Below are 17975 nucleotides of genomic sequence, written 5' to 3'. Positions count from 1 at the left end.
TGTAGAATAACCGCCTTCAGACGAGGTTCTGGTGGTTCTGATCAGAACCTTTGGGTCGAGCTGAGCGTCAGACGATGGTTGTTATAAAACATTAATTATAGAGAAATTAATACTAATGCAAAATGGCAATAATATGCATTCAGTTAAAATTATAAAATCAAAGAATAAATTTCATCTTAGATCAAGTTTTGCTAAACATTTTTATTTTTTAAACTTCCGTCCATCATCTGGGACCGTTTGTCATTTAACCGGATGTAGTTTTTAAAACGACTGCTTTGATTGGATGAAAACAAGCTGAGCGTGATTGGCTGCTGGTGGCTCAACCAGAAGGCATAAATATAGCTCCATGTTCTGTCGCTGATGGTCTCATCTTCTGAGAACCGCAGGCCCGTTCTGTTCCAGGATCCGGTCCAGGATCCGGTCCAGGACCCGGTCCGGTGTTTATCCAGCAACACGTCCAGGGTCCGGTTAAACGGCGCTGCTCGGTCATCAGAGGGGAAACGGCGTTAATGAGCCAGAACCGCGGTTCTGGTTTCGCTCTAGCCTGCATCAACAGCCCGCCTCCGACCCGGATCCTGGACCGCTCCTCAGAACCGGTTCCCTGGAGTCCTGACAGGGTTCTGGTTCAGCTGCTGCTGGGATCAAGGTTCTGTTAGTGACCCACTTTGGGTCCAGTCAATGGCTGCAGGGGCCAGAACCAGCCCACACCACCGTGCCTGGAGCAGCTGCTTCTGAGATAAAACTGGATCAGAACCGGACTGAAATCAGAATCAGCAGAACTCTGCAGGTCCGGTAGCAGGTCCGGTGTGAGCCGCTGCCTCTTGCTTCCAGAACCGGCGCCATGGAGGACGGGAAGCCGGTGTGGGCGCCTCACCCGGCGGACGGGTTCCAGCTGGGAACCATCGTGGACATCGGTGCCGACAGCCTCACCATCGAGCCGCTCAAGCAGAAAGGAAAGGTGAGACCGCCAGGTTCTGGGAGCGGACCGGTCCAGGAGGGGCGGTTCTGGAGGCTCCTTACTGGACCGGACCTGCTGCCCCCCCCCCCCCCCCCCCCCAACACACACACACACAGGAACCTCCAGCTCCTCCGTATTTCCTTCATTCCTCCTTCCTTCCTTCCTTCCTTCCTTCCTTCCTTCCTTCCTTCCTTCCTCCTCTCTCCTTCCTTCCAGCTCCTCTGTAGTTCCCTCCTTCCCTCCTTCTTTCCTTCTTTCCTTCTTTCCCTCCATCCTTCCTCCCTCCCTCCCTTCCTTCCTTCCTTCCTTCCTTCCTTCCTTCCTTCCTTCCTTCCTCCCTCCCTCTTTTCTCTCCCTTCCCTCCCTCCCTCCTTGTGTCCTCCCTCCCTCCCTCCCTCCCTCCTTGTCTCCTCCCTCCCTCCCTCCCTCCTCCCCTCCAGCTGCTCTATCCTTCCATATCTCTTCTTTTCGTGTATTTCTAGTTGAAATGTCTTCATAGCAGCAAAGTGGGGTTTAAACCAGAGTTTAGCTTCCTAGTGTCACAGACATGGAGGTGAATGATTCTGCTTCACATCCATCACCATTTTCTCCTCCTCCTCTCCTCCTCCCCCCCCCCCCCCCCCCCCCCCCCCCCCCCCCCGCAGACGTTTCTGGCTCCTGTCAACCAGGTCTTCCCTGCTGAGGACGACGTCAGCAAACATGTGGAGGATAACTGTGAGTGTCTGCTTCCTGCTCCTCTGTCTCATGGTGTCGTTGGGCCTCCAGGCCTGCAGGTGGCGCTATGGAGCTCTGCAGTAACCCTCCCCTCTCTCCCCATCAGGCTCGCTGATGTACCTGAACGAAGCCACTCTGCTCAACAACGTGCGAGTCCGCTACAGCAAGGACAGGATCTACGTGAGTAACGCTGTTCAGGAGGCAGAACGTGTTCTGGTTCTGGAGTCCAGAGAAACTCTGAGCGGCACCAGCAGAACACCAGAACAGTGTTAAAGCTACACACGCTAATCCTGTATATCAGTCTAATACCTTTTGTTATACTGGCTAAACTCGTCCTCCATCCTGAAAGTAGTTAAAACATGTATTCAGAAAAAGGAGGTTCTCTGTGGAGCTGCAGGTCTGTAGAACCTCTGACCCTGCTGGGCGGTCCGGATGGCAGGGATTGGTCAGAGTTCTGGTTCTGCTCTCCCCCCCCTCTGTTCCTCAGGTTCTGGAGGAATCTCCTCCTCTCCTGGTGGTTCCACATGCCGTCATTCTGACGCGCTCACCTAACACCAGTCTGCGTGCTCTTTCTTTGTTAGGTTCTGCTTGCTGGCTGTGCATTTCTAGTGTTTATGTTGACGGCTAGCTTAGCAGCTAGCTTAGCGGTTAGCTTAGCTGTTAGCTTAGCCTTTAGCTTAGCGGTTAGCTTAGCAGTTAGCCGTTCATTGTAGCTCCACTGCTCTCACCAGAGACTGTGAACATGAGCAGTGAACTGAGATTTTATTGCTGCGATCCCCCTGAGGAGCGCAGCAGGTGAGACGTTCTGCTGCAGGTATTCATGAAGGGATTTAGGGGAAACTTCCAGGTGTTTGTTTTCAGCGCGGCACTTTACAAAGACTCAAAGATTCTTTATTGTCATTCACACATAAGACAAGCAGACATGCGATGAAAAGGGTTACAGGGTTTTTTCTTGTTAAATTAAAAATATGAAGATTCAGAAGTTTGTCTGACCTAGTTGTCCTTCATGAGCCACAGATGGCAGATAAAGAGGTAATAATGTGATTATTGAATGATTGAGTTTACAGCATTTAGCTAATCAGAGATGATGGCGTGCAGCAGACAGTAACATGAAGGTGATAGTAGCGTATGACGGCTGAGTCACAGCGTTGGGGCGATTGCCCTCACAGCTCTGGTTCCACAGGTCCGGTTCCTCACTGCAGCACGGTGAATGGACCCTGAGTGGGTTTGCACTGGTTCTGTTCTCATGTCCTCCACGTCATGCAGGAAGCTCCTCGCTCCAGCAGCAAGGGCAAGAGAGAAAAAGAACCGGCACCAAACACGGGCCGGGTCTGCTGAAGCAGCCCAGAGTCCTCTGGACGTCAAACAGGAAATGACATCATCGCCTGGAGGAGAACAACTGAAACCTAAACAGAGAATTACCAGCAGAGGTCTTTACTGGTGCAGGAGTGAGGAAGGAGGTGACCTCAGAGTTGACTCACCCACAGGAGGCTTCTCTCCTCCAGCCCCGCCGTCCCCTGAGACGCTCGGTGAGAAGATGCTTCTGTGCATCCTGGGTTATATTGATGAAGGTCCCTCGGCTCATTTTGCTGCTACATTCCTGTCAGATGATAAATGCTGAGATTGACTGCTTGTAGCTGCTTGCAGCTTGGCAGCAAACCGCCGTCATTCAGCAGCGTGTGGCGCTGAGCGACCGTTCAGTGGTCGGTGCTCCTTCTGCTCATGATCAGCTGCAGCCGTGCAGAGCAGGACGTTTCTCTGGACCTGAGCAACGTCCAGCAGCTCCTCACCAAGTCCACTTCTGCAGCCTGCAGGCCTCAGGCCTCCTCTAGTTAGTCCAGGAAGTACCAGCTGCAGGCCGGCTGCACGCTGCCATCTAGTGGCGCTGGGGGGTGCTACAGTTTTCCTGGCAGGATTCATTTCAGCTTCTAGCAGATGATTCAGTTTAGGCCTGAAGGTTTTCTGTTGTCTTCTCCTCAGACGTACGTGGCCAACATCCTGATCGCGGTCAACCCGTACTACGACATCCCAAAGCTTTACTCAGCCGAGACCATCAAGAAGTACCAGGGCCGGTCGCTGGGGACGCTGCCGCCGCACGTCTACGCCATCGGTGAGCTCCTTTACCTCCTGGTCCCACCCTGTTCAGGAGGCCCAGAAGATTAATCTGCCTGCTTCATGTGTCGCTCTGCAGCTGACAAGGCGTACCGGGACATGAAGGTCCTGAAGATGAGCCAGTCCATCATCGTCTCTGGAGAGTCTGGGGCTGGCAAGACGGAGAACACCAAGTTTGTGCTGAGGTAAGTGGAGCAGCAGCGCCTCCAGGCGCACATCCAGGGCTGGATGAGCTGCTCCTGGTGGCTGGTGGCTGTTTGGTTCTGGTTCTCCCCGTAATCCTGCTGAAATGTGTTGTGGTCCACATTCCAGATACCTGACGACGTCCTACGGGACGGGCCAGGACATAGACGAGAGGATAGTGGAAGGTAATGTTTGTGCGTCAGCGCTGAAAGGAAACGGCGAGGAGTTAAAATGTCTGAACTGGAGTCTCTGCTTCCTGCAGCCAACCCCCTGCTGGAGGCTTTTGGCAACGCCAAAACCGTCCGCAACAACAACAGCAGTCGCTTTGGCAAGTTTGTGGAGATCCACTTCAACGAGAAGGTGATCTGCTCTGTTTTATCAGAATAAACCAGGCCTGATAAGCGCCGCTGTTCTAGGTCCAGATTCTGCTATAAGACATTAATGGACCGTTCCCCTGAGAACAGAACCAGCAGCGCTGGGTCCAAACGGTCTGCAGACGTCCTGCTGTACAGTTTGTGCTTGGCTGGTTTTGCTATTTGATGAATATTCTTTCATTATTTCTGTGCATTGTTGCTTCAGTCAAGAAAGAAACCAAATAAACTAGTTTTCTAAACATTTAACTAGATTTCCTCTGTGATGCCACAAGGCTCGTTGCTTCAACATTCACCACCTTGGTTAGGGTTAGGACCCGGTCCGTTTATCCAGCAACATTATTATTATTATTATCATTATTATTATTATTATTATTATTATTATTATTATTATTATTATTGTTATTATTATTATTATTATTATTATTATTATTATTATTATTATTATTATTATTATTGTTGTTGTTAGCATTATTATTATTAGCATTATTGTTAGCATTATTAAGAGGTTCTGATTTTGGCTTAAATTTCAACCATTTTCTCACATGCCTGCAGGGTAATTACCTCATCAACACACATGTAACTGAAATAAAGTGACAGATGAAGACATTAAATATTTGGCTTTTAAGTCCCAGCGTGTTCTGCAGTTCCTCCAAGCTCAGTGATTGGTTCCCTCGTCATCTTTAGGGTTATTTATCACCATCGTTCTAGGAGTCGTCCCACTTTACCTCCAGTTGTTGCTTTAAGCTCCTCTCAGCTCTGTTTCTGGTCTCTGACTACGATCAGTGAACTGCAGCTGAATTCTGGCTCCTGACTGAAGGAGCACCTTGTGGCTCATAACCTGTGTCCTCTTCCTGTCTTACACCAGAATGCAGTCGTCGGCGGGTTTGTGTCCCACTACCTCTTAGAGAAATCAAGGATCTGCAGGCAGAGCTGCGAGGAGAGGAACTACCACATCTTCTACCGCCTGTGTGCCGGAGCGCCGGAGGACATCCGCCAGAAGTTCCACCTCAGCTCCCCGGACACATTCAGGGTACCGACGTCTGATGATGTTCTGTTGGTCTGCTTTAGCTTCTGTGAGGCCTCAGGTAGCAGGAAGGAGCCGTTTCTACACCGACCATAAAACTGACGGGCCTGGAGTTCTGCAGTTCTGTTGCACTGGAAGTTCTCTTCCTCATTTTGGGTCCAGAAAATCTAAATGCTGTGATGGTAAATCTGAACGGCTAGCTGTGAAAAACGTTGTCAATGCCTGAGAATCTCAGCCTTTAAAATAATGAAGTTAAAATAATTTTTCTGAAAGTTTCCAGATAGCAAAACACAAAACTTTAAAACTCTTCCCCCGGGTTCTGGTGCTGGTGTGACCTCCACCCTGCAAGCACCAGTCATGGCCGCAGGTTTCTTCCTCTGATTGGTCGATCAGACGCATCAGAGTCCAGATTAGCGTCTGACCCGGTCCGTGGCCCCGGTCCTCACGCTGTTCAGAACACCACAGAACCTACAGAACCTACAGAAACCTCAGACGGTTACGGCCCGGCTCTGTGAGCTGGGAGCGGCAGCCTGCAGCGTTCCCATCCCGGCCAGCAGGGGGCAGCAGAGGCAAAGGGAGCGCTGATGCGGCTCTGAGGTCCGTTAGCAGCATCAGTTTCACAGAGTTTGGATCAGAAAGGAAAAGATTGTGATGAGGAATTGCTAAAGGAGCCGGATCCTGACCCAGTTGGTTCTGATTAATCTGGACCCATCGACTGTAAACCTGCAGAGTTCCTCTGCTGCTCATCATCGCTCCAGCAGCCTGGATGATGGTGGGAGGCATAAAGGAGAGCAGCTAGGATGGAGGAGATGAGGAGACCATGAAGGAAAGGAATGAAGAATCAAAGTTAAGGTGAAACAAAGAAAGAGGCGCCGACAGATCCACTGCTGATCAGAACAACATCTGGAGACGTTAGGCTGGAAAACCAGTTAAAATGTCACTAGATTCCAACATGGCTAACATTAAGTATGAACTGGAAGGGATTTCATGTTTCACGGTGTATGAATGTGATTCTCAGAGAGTCGGCTCTTTGAATGAACTACTGGAACCGGTTCCTGCTGGGAAGCCCCAATAAAATTCCCTGCCTGACCAAAAATAAAGGTCACACTGTCTCTAACATCTGGGTGGACCTCCTGTAGCTCAGTCTTCAGTCCCTCAGGTTCCTTCACATCGTCCGTGTGGAGATGCTCCTATAAAACCTGGATGGAGCTCCGCTGCTGTTCATCGCTGATCACCATCATTCAGCCTTTAGTTCCTCAAAGGCCGCGGCTCTCCACCATCCTTCCAGCTTTGATAAAGCTCTGATCACTTCTGGACCCTCTCAGATGTTTTCTCTGCTCGCTTCGTGGCCCTTCTGAAGCGGACATGACGAGCTTAACGAGGAGCAACACGTCGCACGGCTTAACGAGGAGCAACGCGCCGCACGGCTTAACGAGGAGCAACGCGCCGCACGGCTTAACGAGGAGCAACGCTGATCTGCAGCAGAAGTTCTCATGGAGGCTCAGTTAACGCGCCTCACAGGTCAGAAGGTCTGCCTGTGGTTTCCTGCTGCTCTCTGAAGGTTAACGCCTTGGCAGCAGATCATCTGTTCAACGCAGAAGCTGCTAGAATAAAACCGTAAAATCACATCATTTACACACTTAAATATAATTAAACATTTAAATGATTTATTTATATTTAATGAGAACGTTTAACTTGAAGGTCGTTTTATGGCTTTGTGCTTCTAAAGAAGGACAGAGTCCTCCTCCTCTCTGCCATGACCAGTCACATGACCGGTCACATGACCAGTCACTGGTCATGTGACCGGTCACATGATCACATGATCGGTCAGAAAGCGGTTTCTCGGCTTTCCCCCACTGGAAAAAATAGTTTTAATGTGAGTTAAAGTTCAAAGTGTTGCTGAAGTTTCTCGGTTTGTTGCTTCAATCACAGGAAGAATAAAATGTTTCTCCAAATCTTTTAGATCAGCGTCTAGAGACGGGCCGGTTCTGTTCTGGTCCGGTTCTGGTCCAGTTCTCCTGAACGTCTCTCTGCTTCTCCTGCAGTACCTGAACCGAGGATGCACTCGCTTCTTCGCCACCAAAGACACGGATCAGCAGATCCTGCAGAACCGCAAGAGCTCTGAGGTAATTCAGCCCAAAGCTGACCGCTGCTCCAGAACCAGAACCGACCCGCTGCTCGTCCTGTAATCAGACCGGTACACCACAACAGAACCACTTAGAAACATGCATTTGGACGTTCTAAGCGTTCTACGTGGAACATGAGCTGGGGCGTTTTCTGATTAAATACGGACAGATGTGAAAGATTCTGGTTCTGTTGGTCCTGAGCGGATCTCTCGGGTCAAGAGCCTCCTGGTACCGTGGTGTTGGTTCTTAGTGGGTCGGGCTGAGGGGAATTGAATCTGTTGTTCTGACCCATTAAAGGCTTTAAAAACTGGCGGTCCAACAGAACCGATTGACCCCTCTGGGCCCGGTTCTGTGTGGAAAACCCAACTGAACCGAGATCCAAGATGGCGTCGGATGACTTGGAGACACAAGACGGACCTCCAGAAAAGATGAACGGTGTTCTGGTTCTACGGGCCTTTCCTCTGGGTCCAGCTGCAGTTTTTAGAAATCCGGTTCGGTACCAGGAGGTGTCTTCTGGGTCTTCAGGAAGTTCTGGTTTGTTTCTAACATCTGGGTCAGCAGGAACACCTGGGAAAGCTGAGACCTTCAGGCTCAGCAGTACCAGGCCCGGCCAGCAGGTGTAGAGAAACTTCTGAGCTGCTCTGAGGTCAAGTTCCCGGTTCCTGCCCGGTTCTGGAGGTAAACCGCTCCATGATGATTACTGGACCGATGTGCTGACCCGGGTCAGACTGCAGCTCGGTACCGCCTGCAGTCAGAGCCTCCTGGTCGCTCCTGGTCCTGCAGTCAGGCATCCTGTGGAGACGCCTCATTCTGCTGCAGCTCAGAGGAAACCCGCCGTGCTTTTAACGCGGGTCAGAACCTGGACAGAACTGACGGGCCGACTGATCCAGATGGAAGCTCTGGTTTCTGTGCGGAGCAGCTCTGCATGAGTAATCTCCTCATTTAGATGTTTGCAATCAAACATTTTAATTAGCAGCCTGGCTCAGAGCTGCAGCGGCGCCGCCGTGTGAGACGGGTTCTGCTTTCAGGCTCGGTTAATTATGCTCAGGCTCCCGCCTGGACGCCTTTGTTCAGTTCCTGCAGCTCGCTGCTGTTAATTAGCAAAGTCGTTAAAGGCATTTAACTCCTGCTGAGCAGAACCAGAACCAGCTGCACGGCGTCTGAAACAGCCAGATTGGTTCTGGTGCAGAAATGTGTCCCTGGTTCCACTCTAGGAACCGTGTTCTGATTGGACCTCGGTGCCAGTCTCCCAGTTTCTGGGCTGGGAGGAGAACCTCCGGTCCAGCTGCTCCTTCCACTGTGGGCCCAACAGAACCGGACTGGAGTCCCCAGCGTTGGGGGGTCAGGTGATCCTGGTGGCGTTGCTGAGGCATCAGAACCGGAGCTCCTAGGTTCCCCAGCAGAACCGTCTTCAGCTGATTGGGTTCTCCTGCTGATGGCAGTGAGACGGCGCCCCCTGCAGGCCGGCGGCGTCCAGCTCAGGCCCGGTCTGAACCCGTCTGTTCTGGTTCTGCAGCACGCCAAGTTCGGCCCGTTGAAGGACCCGCTGCTCGACGACCACGGCGACTTCACCAGGATGTCGGTGGCCATGAAGAAGATCGGCCTGGGCGACACGGAGAAGCTGGACCTGTTCCGGGTCGTGGCTGGAGTTCTGCACCTGGGCAACATCGACTTCGAGGAGGCGGGGAGCACCTCAGGTGAGCTGCAGGTGACCTTTGATCTGAGCCCTACAGCTGGCCAGATGTTTCTGGAGGAGAACCAGAACCGCAGCTGATCAGCTGGCCAGATGTTTCTGGAGGAGAACCAGAACCGCAGCTGATCAGCAGGAGGACGGCTTGCTGTGCTTTTCACCACATACGATTCCTGATCCGGTGAAGTTGGGTTTGTCCAGAACCTTCTTGGTTCTTTAAATGTGTGCATTGGAACCCTGGTCCTGGAGGGCGGTTCTGATGGACCGGTTCTGGGGAAATTATGCAGCCCAGGCAGGTTTATAGATGGTTTAGGTGTGAAGTCGCATCAGTAAGTAGCTCAGCAGAACCGGGTCATCTGGACCGAGACTTTCCAGCTGCTGTGGCGTAATCTGAGAGCAGCTGATGGGTGCTGTCACCAGCAGGGGGCAGTCTCAGGCCATGCTCAACCCCCGGTTCCTCCAGGTTCCTCCTCCTGGTTCCTCCTCCTGGTTCCTCCTCCATGTTCCTCCTGGTTCCTCCTCCAGGTTCCTCCTCCTGGTTCCTCCTCCTGGTTCCTCCTCCTGGTTCCTCCTCCTGGTTCCTCCAGGTTCCTCCTCCAGGTTCCTCCTCCTGGTTCCTCCTCCTGGTTCCTCCTCCTGGTTCCTCCAGGTTCCTCCTCCAGGTTCCTCCAGGTTCCTCCTCCAGGTTCCTCCTCCAGGTTCCTCCTCCAGGTTCCTCCTGGTTCCTCCTCCAGGTTCCTCCAGGTTCCTCCTCCTGGTTCCTCCAGGTGGAGCAGCAGCATTCATCAGCTGATCAGTATTCAGAGCTGAGGAGTTTTTTTTTTTTTTTTGCAATAATCTCCCAGATTATTATTTATCCTTTAAAGTCCAGACAAGGAGGATGAAATTCCTCAACAAAATACTTTTATTGCTTCCTTTATTTAGTCTGATTCTCTTGCAGGATTTCCCAGGAAGGCCGTTAATCTCCCAGACTGAACACAAACTAACAAAAGGCTTGAAAAGATAAAGGAATGCATGTAAAGATTTTTTATTCAGTTCCTGCGTCTTTTGATCCAAGGAGAATGTGATCATTTCCCTCCTTGTGATAAAACAAAGTTTCCTAGCTGCTCCGCCTCCAACAGCTCCGTTTATTTTATTATCGGAGGATAAAAGCCACACTGGGTTCTTCCATCAACCACATTTACTGCTAATGAAGCAGTTTTCTGCTTTTAGGCCCGCCATCGACCCGTTGGTGCACTGTTGCAGCAGATATTATTTATTGGCACCATGTGACCAAATATGTTTAGAGCGGCGCAGCAGAATGTGATTTAACTCTATAATCGGTGACATGAAGGAAAATCAGCATGTTGACAGCCGGGAAAAACGACCCGTTTGCTTCTAAGATGGGATTTAATTTTAGACCAGACAAAAGGGAAATAATGGAAATAATAAAAATGTCGTAGCAAATCTAAAGTGTGTTTTAGCCCTTTCCCTCGTCTTGCAGGCGGCTGCACCATCAGGAACCAGTCCAGTCAGACGCTGGAGCACTGCGCTGAGCTGCTGGGCCTGGAGGAGGACGACCTGCGAGTCAGCCTCACCACCAGGGTCATGCTGACGTCAGCAGGGGGCGCCAGAGGGACCGCCATCAAGTAAGGCCTCTAGACACGCTCACCTGTGCCGCTGTGGCTCACCTGTTCAGGTGAGGCCGGGGCCCTGCCCCTCTCTTAACAGCCTCTCTCTCCCCCCCCAGAGTGCCGCTGAAGGTGGAGCAGGCCAACAACGCCCGGGACGCGCTGGCTAAGGCCACCTACAGCCGGCTCTTTGACCACGTGGTGACGCGGGTCAACCAGTGCTTCCCCTTCGACTCCTCGGCCAACTTCATCGGCGTCCTGGACATCGCCGGCTTCGGTCAGTCACCTGTTGTTTTACCTGTTGTTTCACCTGTTGTTTCACCTGATGTGTCACCTGTTGTTTCACCTGTTGTTTCACCTGTTGTTTCACCTGTTGTTTCACCTGTTGTTTCACCTGTTGTTTCACCTGTTTCACCTGATGTTTCACCTGATGTGTCACCTGATGTGTCACCTGTTGTTTCACCTGTTATGTCACCTGATGTGTCACCTGTTATGTCACCTGTTGTCGGAGCAGGTGTAGATGTTGTGCCGCTTCTCTTTTCCAGAATACTTTGAGCACAACAGCTTTGAGCAGTTCTGCATCAACTATTGCAACGAGAAGCTGCAGCAGTTCTTCAACGAGCGCATCCTGAAGGAGGTGAGCAGCAGCGTCAGGTCCTCCCGGTTCTGGTCCGGTTCTGTCTGGGCTCGGCCCGGGGACAGCAGAACCGTGGTGGTGCTGCAGGTTTCTCACCGGGAACGTCTGGTTTGCTTTGCAGGAGCAGGAACTGTACCACAAGGAGGGGCTCGGCGTCAACGAGGTCCATTACGTCGACAACCAGGACTGCATAGGTAGGCAGCGCAGCCAGAACGCCCGGTTCTGATCCGGTTCCTTCCTCCTGGTTCTCCCCACACCCAGGTTCTGGTTAAAAACACACACCGGCCCGTGGAGCCAGGTTTAGATCCCAGGTTCTGTCTCAGTACCACGGCGCCGTGCTCGGGTCGTTGGGAGGAAGGGTTCTGGTGGTTCTAAGACTAAAGTCCAAATGCCACGCAGACCTGCGGCCGTTTAGAAGAGCTCAGACTATAGAACCGGGTTTAACCGGTTCTGGTCAGGCCCGTCTCTGAGAAAGCCGGCAGAACCTCCTCCTGATGATTGGATTAGGAACAAGGAGGGTTCTGCCGGTTCTGGAGGAACCTTTTTATTGTGACGAGGAGCCGGGTCCAGATGTGTGTGGTTCTGTTGGTTCTGTTGGAGTCGGCTGTGTGGATCTTCTGTAGATCAGCCAGTTCATCTCGTCTGTGGAGACGGAGCCGGCTGCTCCTCAGGCTGAAGGTCCGCTGGTCTCTCCCATGTGGGCCTAACCGGACCAGCGGTTCCGCTAACACCTCTTCCTCTCTGCAGACCTGGTGGAGGCCAAGGTTCTGGGCATCCTGGACATCCTGGACGAGGAGAACCGTCTGCCTCAGCCCAGCGACCAGCACTTCACCGACACGGTTCACAGCAAGCACAAGAACCATTTCCGCCTCACCGTGAGTTCTTTGCCCTGCGTGCTGACTGCCAGGCTGCAGGGAGCCTGCACAAAACTTCTATGAAACATTTCTACGCTAGAAAACAGCAACTAGATCCTGGGCTGACTGCTGAAATCAGCTCCTTTCATCAAACAGAACAATTAATCAGGATCAGGAAGTATTAAATAGATAAAAGAGCTGTAATAATTTCCTCAGCTTTGTAGTCCAGGTGTTTGTGTCCTCAGGAAAACGTCTCTCTCGTCCTCCAGGTCCCCAGGAAGTCCAAGCTGGCCGTCCACCGCAACGTGAGGGACGACGAAGGCTTCATCATCCGACACTTCGCTGGAGCCGTGTGCTACGAGACGGTGCGTTCAGGGTGCTGCGCTGCGTTCAGGGTGCCCCGGTGCATTCAGGGTACTCTGCCCAGCCGTCTTTCAGAGTGTGTGTCGGGCAGAACCAGTCTGAGCTCAGCAGCTGATGCAGGACCGTTGTGCCTCTCAGAGCCAAAATGGCGGGTTGTGCTGCATTCAGGGTGCGCTGCGTTCAGGGTGGTGCGTTGCGTTCAGGGTGATGCGCTGCATTCAGGGTGGTGCGCTGCATTCAGGGTGCGTTGCGTTCAGGGTGCGTTGCATTCAGGGTGCGTTGCATTCAGGGTGCGTTGCGTTCAGGGTGCGCTGCGTTCAGGGTGCGCTGCGTTCAGGGTGCGTTGCATTCAGGGTGCGCTGCGTTCAGGGTGCGTTGCGTTCAGGGTGCGCTGCGTTCAGGGTGCGCTGCGTTCAGGGTGCGTTGCGTTCAGGGTGCGTTGCGTTCAGGGTGCGCTGCGTTCAGGGTACTGTGCGTTCAGGGTGCTGTGCTGTGCTGCGTTCAGGGTGCTGTGCTGCGTTCGGGGTACGGTGCGTTCAGGGTGCTGTGCTGCGTTCGGGGTACGGTGCGTTCAGGGTGCTGTGCTGCGTTCGGGGTACGGTGCATTCAGGGTACCCTGCCCAGCCGTCTTTCAGAGATTGTGTCGGGCAGAACCAGTCTGAGCTCAGCAGCTGATGCAGAACCGTTGTGCCTCTCAGAGCCAAAATGGCGGGTTGTGCGGCCCAGGCAGCGCTGACCTCTGACCTCGTCTCCCATCTCAGACCAAGTTCGTGGAGAAGAACAACGACGCGCTGCACATGTCTCTGGAGAGTCTGGTGAGCGAGTCCAAAGACGCCTTCGTCCGCCGACTCTTTGAGAATTCGTCCAGCAGCCGCGACGTCAAGCAGAAAGCCGGCAAGCTGAGCTTCATCAGCGTGGGGAACAAGTTCAAGGTGAGGCACGCTGACAGCTAGGGGGCGCTCACGCTCTGCACCGCGCCTCTGCTTTAGTGAGCAGCAGGAGGACTGCAGCTCCCCCACAGACCAGCAGACCTCAGAGACGCTGTAGGCTTTAGACCATCACTGAGCAATTAAACGCTTTTATTTCAGGTTTAACGACTCTGTCTGTTCTGTGAAGATCAGCACAGCAAACGCTGCACACAGGCAATAAATATAAAACTTAAATATAAAACTTTATTGATAAATGCTCATGCAGGGAACAACGTTAATAACATCGTTTACCTGAATTAACTACAACTCCTCGCTCTCTCCTCTTTCTCTTTTTCTCCATTTTTAGCATTTTGTCTCCTTTGTTCCATTGAACATGAAATATTCCCAGAATAAATTAGAATAAATTCTTCCTGCATTTATAAATCAAGCAGAGCTCTATGGAGAAAGCAGGAAGGCTCCACTGGTGAAAATAAACCTGCTTTTAGCATTAAGTCAACAATTAACACATTAGACAGGACAGGTCAAACATGGTTCTGGTTCTGGTTCTGGTGGTCCAGTCTCAGCCCATTGTGGTAAAATGTTCCGTTTGTTCCTGCAGACGCAGCTGAACATTCTCCTGGACAAGCTCCGCAGCACGGTCAGTACGGTTCTGGTGGTTCTGGTTCTGGTTGTCCCGCCTGTTCTGACCCGGTTCTCCTCGTCCCGGTTCTCCTTCAGGGCTCCAGCTTCATCCGCTGCATCAAACCCAACCTGAAGATGGTCAGCCACCAGTTTGAAGGAGCGCAGATCCTCTCGCAGCTGCAGTGTTCGGGTCAGAACCGCCTCCTCTGAAACGTTCTAGAACCCTAACCTCTGACCAGAACCGGTCCGGACCCAAGCGGCCGACTATCAGCAGGTCTCAGCACCTCCTGCAGAGGAAGGAGAACCCAGAACCGTTCTGGCCTCCTGTTGTTGGTTCCGTTTGGTACCAGAGCCGCTGGTCCCGACCAAACCGGGTCGGTTTGTTCTGAAGAACCAGGAGGCCTGGATCTGAGCTGCTCCGTCTGTAGGAGGTCCAGCCTTTAGAGATGAGGGGAGGAGTTCAGAACCGCCGGGCCGGGTTTGGGGTTCTGCTTCAGGTGTTGGACCTCCTCACATCTGCCAGGTTCTGTCCCTGGAGTCCAGAGAACACCAGTGAGGCTCGGGTTCTGCCCGCGGGTCCGGTCGGGTTCTGCCTGTGGGTCGGGTTCTGCCTGAGCTCGTTAGCAGAGCTGGGCGGTCCGGTTGGAGGAACAGCGGGTCAGCCCACTGAGACCGCTGAGTGAAACCAAGCAGTCAGAACCGGTCAGAACCGGTCCGTTCTCCCACCTGGACCCCTCAGAGAAGGGAAATGGGCCGAAGCTCATGTTCTGCAGAACCAGCAGGTTTGGGTCGGTTTCACTGAAGGAGAAGAAAGAGACGTTTTATTCCTGCGTCTCTGAACCCAAACGTCTGTAAAGGTTCTGTAATCCTTGGTCGGGTTGTTCTGATCCGGGTTCTTAAAGTTCTTCTTGTGGGGTTCTGCAGGAATGGTGTCGGTTCTGGACCTGATGCAGGGCGGCTTCCCCTCCAGAGCTCCTTTCCATGAACTCTACAACATGTACCAGAAGTACATGCCGCCCAAACTGACCCGGCTCGACCCGCGGCTCTTCTGCAAGGTGAGTTCTGGTCTGTGCGCCAGAACCGGGCCCGGTTCAGATTGGTCAGAACCTCTGTGTTTGTTCTGCTGGTCTGTGCGGCAAAACCGGGCCCGGTTCAGATCGGTCAGAACCTCTGTGTTTGTTCTGCTGGTCTGTGCGGCAAAACCGGGCCCGGTTCAGCCTGGTCAGAACCTCTGTGTTTGTTCTGCTGGTCTGTGCGGCAGAACCGGGCCCGGTTCAGCTCGGTCAGAACCTCTGTTTGTTCTGCAGGCCCTGTTCAAGGCTCTGGGACTCAACGAGAACGACTACAAGTTCGGCCTCACCAAAGTCTTCTTCCGCCCTGGAAAGGTGAGGCTCTCGCTGCTCGGTACCGGGCCAGAACTTCAGCCGGGTCTGGAAAAGAAACATTCAGAACCAGAGTTTTAACCCAGAGGAGCTTTATGGCAGAACCGGAATAATAAGTTTCACATAAAAACATTAAAATGGAGAAACCTTTGGCCTTCAGGCCAGGTGTGAAGGAACCAGCTGGTTCTGCCACAGACCTTATAGAGACTAGACTACAGCCTACAGGCTGACGGGATCTGGGGCGGCCATCTTGGGAAGGTCGGCGGCTTTTATTCAAGCAAAACTCTGAATGCCTTCAGGTGTTTCTGTTGAAAGCTGAAACATCCAGGATGAATTTACATTGTTGACTGGAATTAATTAACTGTAATGTAACATTCTAATGTATAGTTTTAAACCAGACCCTCGTAAATAAAACCGTAAATATGTAAATAGTTACAGTCGCCAATTTCTATATGGATATCCTGATATCTGGCTATATTTCCATATCTCTCGTATTCCTGTCACTGACAGCCTTCAGCTGCACGTCTGAGAGGAAGTAAACATGAAAGATGAGGTTTGGTGAACTTTAAAGTCAAATAAGATGTTTGTTATAGTAGAAGGTTTGAGGTTATGAATTGTGCATTAAGGGTGACGTGTTTGCGTGTCCTCTCAGGGAGGCACACGTGTGTAATATGATGAGGAATCCACAGAAAAAACTACCTGGATGAGTTTGTTCAGGTTTTCAGACGCGATATTCCAGCAGAAACGTTTTCATTGACGGTCCTAAAAACGTCTTTTTCTCTCTAGCAGACGTTACCAATGTTCTGCTAGAGCTGTCTCTGCTGCTGCTGTGTGGTTTTAATGTTCTGACTGGGTCCAGTTCGCAGAGTTTGACCAGATCATGAGGTCGGACCCGGACCACCTGGCGGAGCTGGTCAAGAAGGTCAACAAGTGGCTCATCCACAGCCGCTGGAAGAAGGTCCAGTGGTGCTCCCTGTCCGTCATCAAGCGTAAGCACCGCTGTTCTCCTGCAGGTCCACCGGGCCGGACCTGGAGGACCCGCTCCTCCCTGAACGCTTAACGCACGCCTTCCTGCGGCCTGACGAGTTTCAGCTTCTACCAGAAACAAGAAAGCCGTTTAGTTCCCAACAGGAATGAATAAACAGTGAGATTATCGTAGATTAATGAAGGTTGTAGATTAATGAAGGTTGTAGAACGTGAAGAACCGTCTGGAGGGTCCGCCAGCTCAGAAATTAAACAGTCCAGCTTCTAAATAAAGGTTTCAACTTTTTCACACGTTTATTCTGTTTTAGGTTTTGTCAGAAAAGGACCAGAAACACAAGCAAAGCAGTCGGGCCCGGTGGGTCGGTCAGAACCGGCCAGAACCAGCCAGAGTCGGATGAAGGATAAAATAATTTTCCACCATGGTGCCTGAACTTGATCAGAACCTTTAGTTTGCTCCCTGGTCCGGTTCTGGTGCTGGTCCAGGAGCTTTGGGTGGTGTAGTCGGATCAGGCTGGTTCTCCTGAGGGTTCTGCAGCTAAATGGGCCGGGCCTTCATCCGTATAAGGCGGTTCTTTCTGGACCATGAACCGGTGCTGAGGCTGACTCCTCGGGTCAACCCGGGATTGGACCCTCCAGATTATTAATCCCGTTCAGATTAGCGCTGCTTCCTGTTGCAGCAGCAGGGCTCGGCCACTAGGTGGCTCCACCTGACTCACGCTGGGCCTTTAAGGCCTCCCTTTGTGCGCGGTGTGTGTGTTTATCCAGCACAGCGCCCCCTGCTGACGGGCCTCCCTGCTTCTGTGTGTGTTGCAGTGAAGAATAAGATCGTGTACCGGGCCAGCGCCTGCATCCAGATGCAGAAGACGGTCCGGATGTGGCTCTGCAGGAAGAAGCACAAACCTCGGTGGGTTGGCTCTCATTCTCACCTTCACGCTCCTTCAGCCGCCCCCGCTCTTCATCTGCTGCTCCTCCTCTTCATCATCCGTCACTTTCACAGCTCAGCAGCGCCGTTCTGCTCGTTGCACATGCAGCGGTTCTTCCTCTGATTACCAACACTTTGGACCCGGCAGGTACCGTGAGGGATGCAGGTGAAGAGGAGGCCTCTTCCTCCTCTGGGGGTCCTTCATCTTATCTGACAGCCTGCTGATCCGTTCCAGGCGACAGAGTGACTGATTACTGAGCGTTAACGACTGCAGGGGGGTTCTGGTAGGAACCGGGGGGTTCTAACGAACCTTAATGAGGCGAAACGCGTCGGCAGGATTAATTAGAGCAAACCAGGCGCTGGAGCCGCAAGATTATTGAGTGACTAATTAACGGTTCTGCAGCGGCGGTTCTGGGGAGGCGGCGGTTCTGCTGCATTTACTGCCACCGGGCAGGTTCTGCCCGGTACCGTCAGCAAAGCTCCCCGGTAGAA

The 17975-nt window shown here is 52.3% G+C and overlaps 1 protein-coding gene across 10 annotated transcripts in view; it reads left to right on the top strand.

Moving 5' to 3' along the window:
- The window catches only part of LOC105934395 (unconventional myosin-VI), a 51182-nt gene that overhangs the window by 9597 nt on the left and 23610 nt on the right, over window positions 1-17975 (top strand). For all 10 annotated transcript variants that reach the window (XM_012874346.3, XM_021322440.2, XM_021322438.2 and 7 more), the window contains exons 2-24: window positions 832-958; window positions 1603-1672; window positions 1779-1852; window positions 3653-3782; window positions 3864-3969; window positions 4097-4152; window positions 4230-4327; window positions 5207-5371; window positions 7411-7491; window positions 9008-9188; window positions 10665-10809; window positions 10911-11068; window positions 11337-11428; window positions 11550-11622; window positions 12176-12303; window positions 12552-12647; window positions 13407-13577; window positions 14173-14211; window positions 14292-14385; window positions 15120-15250; window positions 15503-15580; window positions 16437-16566; window positions 17375-17465. In XM_012874346.3, the coding sequence (XP_012729800.2) occupies window positions 842-958; window positions 1603-1672; window positions 1779-1852; window positions 3653-3782; window positions 3864-3969; window positions 4097-4152; window positions 4230-4327; window positions 5207-5371; window positions 7411-7491; window positions 9008-9188; window positions 10665-10809; window positions 10911-11068; window positions 11337-11428; window positions 11550-11622; window positions 12176-12303; window positions 12552-12647; window positions 13407-13577; window positions 14173-14211; window positions 14292-14385; window positions 15120-15250; window positions 15503-15580; window positions 16437-16566; window positions 17375-17465 (2504 nt within the window). In that variant the 5' untranslated portion in view covers window positions 832-841. The remainder of the gene's footprint in view (window positions 1-831; window positions 959-1602; window positions 1673-1778; window positions 1853-3652; window positions 3783-3863; window positions 3970-4096; window positions 4153-4229; window positions 4328-5206; window positions 5372-7410; window positions 7492-9007; window positions 9189-10664; window positions 10810-10910; window positions 11069-11336; window positions 11429-11549; window positions 11623-12175; window positions 12304-12551; window positions 12648-13406; window positions 13578-14172; window positions 14212-14291; window positions 14386-15119; window positions 15251-15502; window positions 15581-16436; window positions 16567-17374; window positions 17466-17975) is intronic.

The sequence above is a fragment of the Fundulus heteroclitus genome, unplaced genomic scaffold (genome assembly GCF_011125445.2).
Source record: "Fundulus heteroclitus isolate FHET01 unplaced genomic scaffold, MU-UCD_Fhet_4.1 scaffold_36, whole genome shotgun sequence".
NCBI classification, from domain to species: Eukaryota; Metazoa; Chordata; class Actinopteri; order Cyprinodontiformes; family Fundulidae; genus Fundulus; species Fundulus heteroclitus.
The sequence above is the reverse complement of the archived record's forward strand: the minus strand, read 5'-3'. Positions and strand labels throughout refer to the sequence as shown.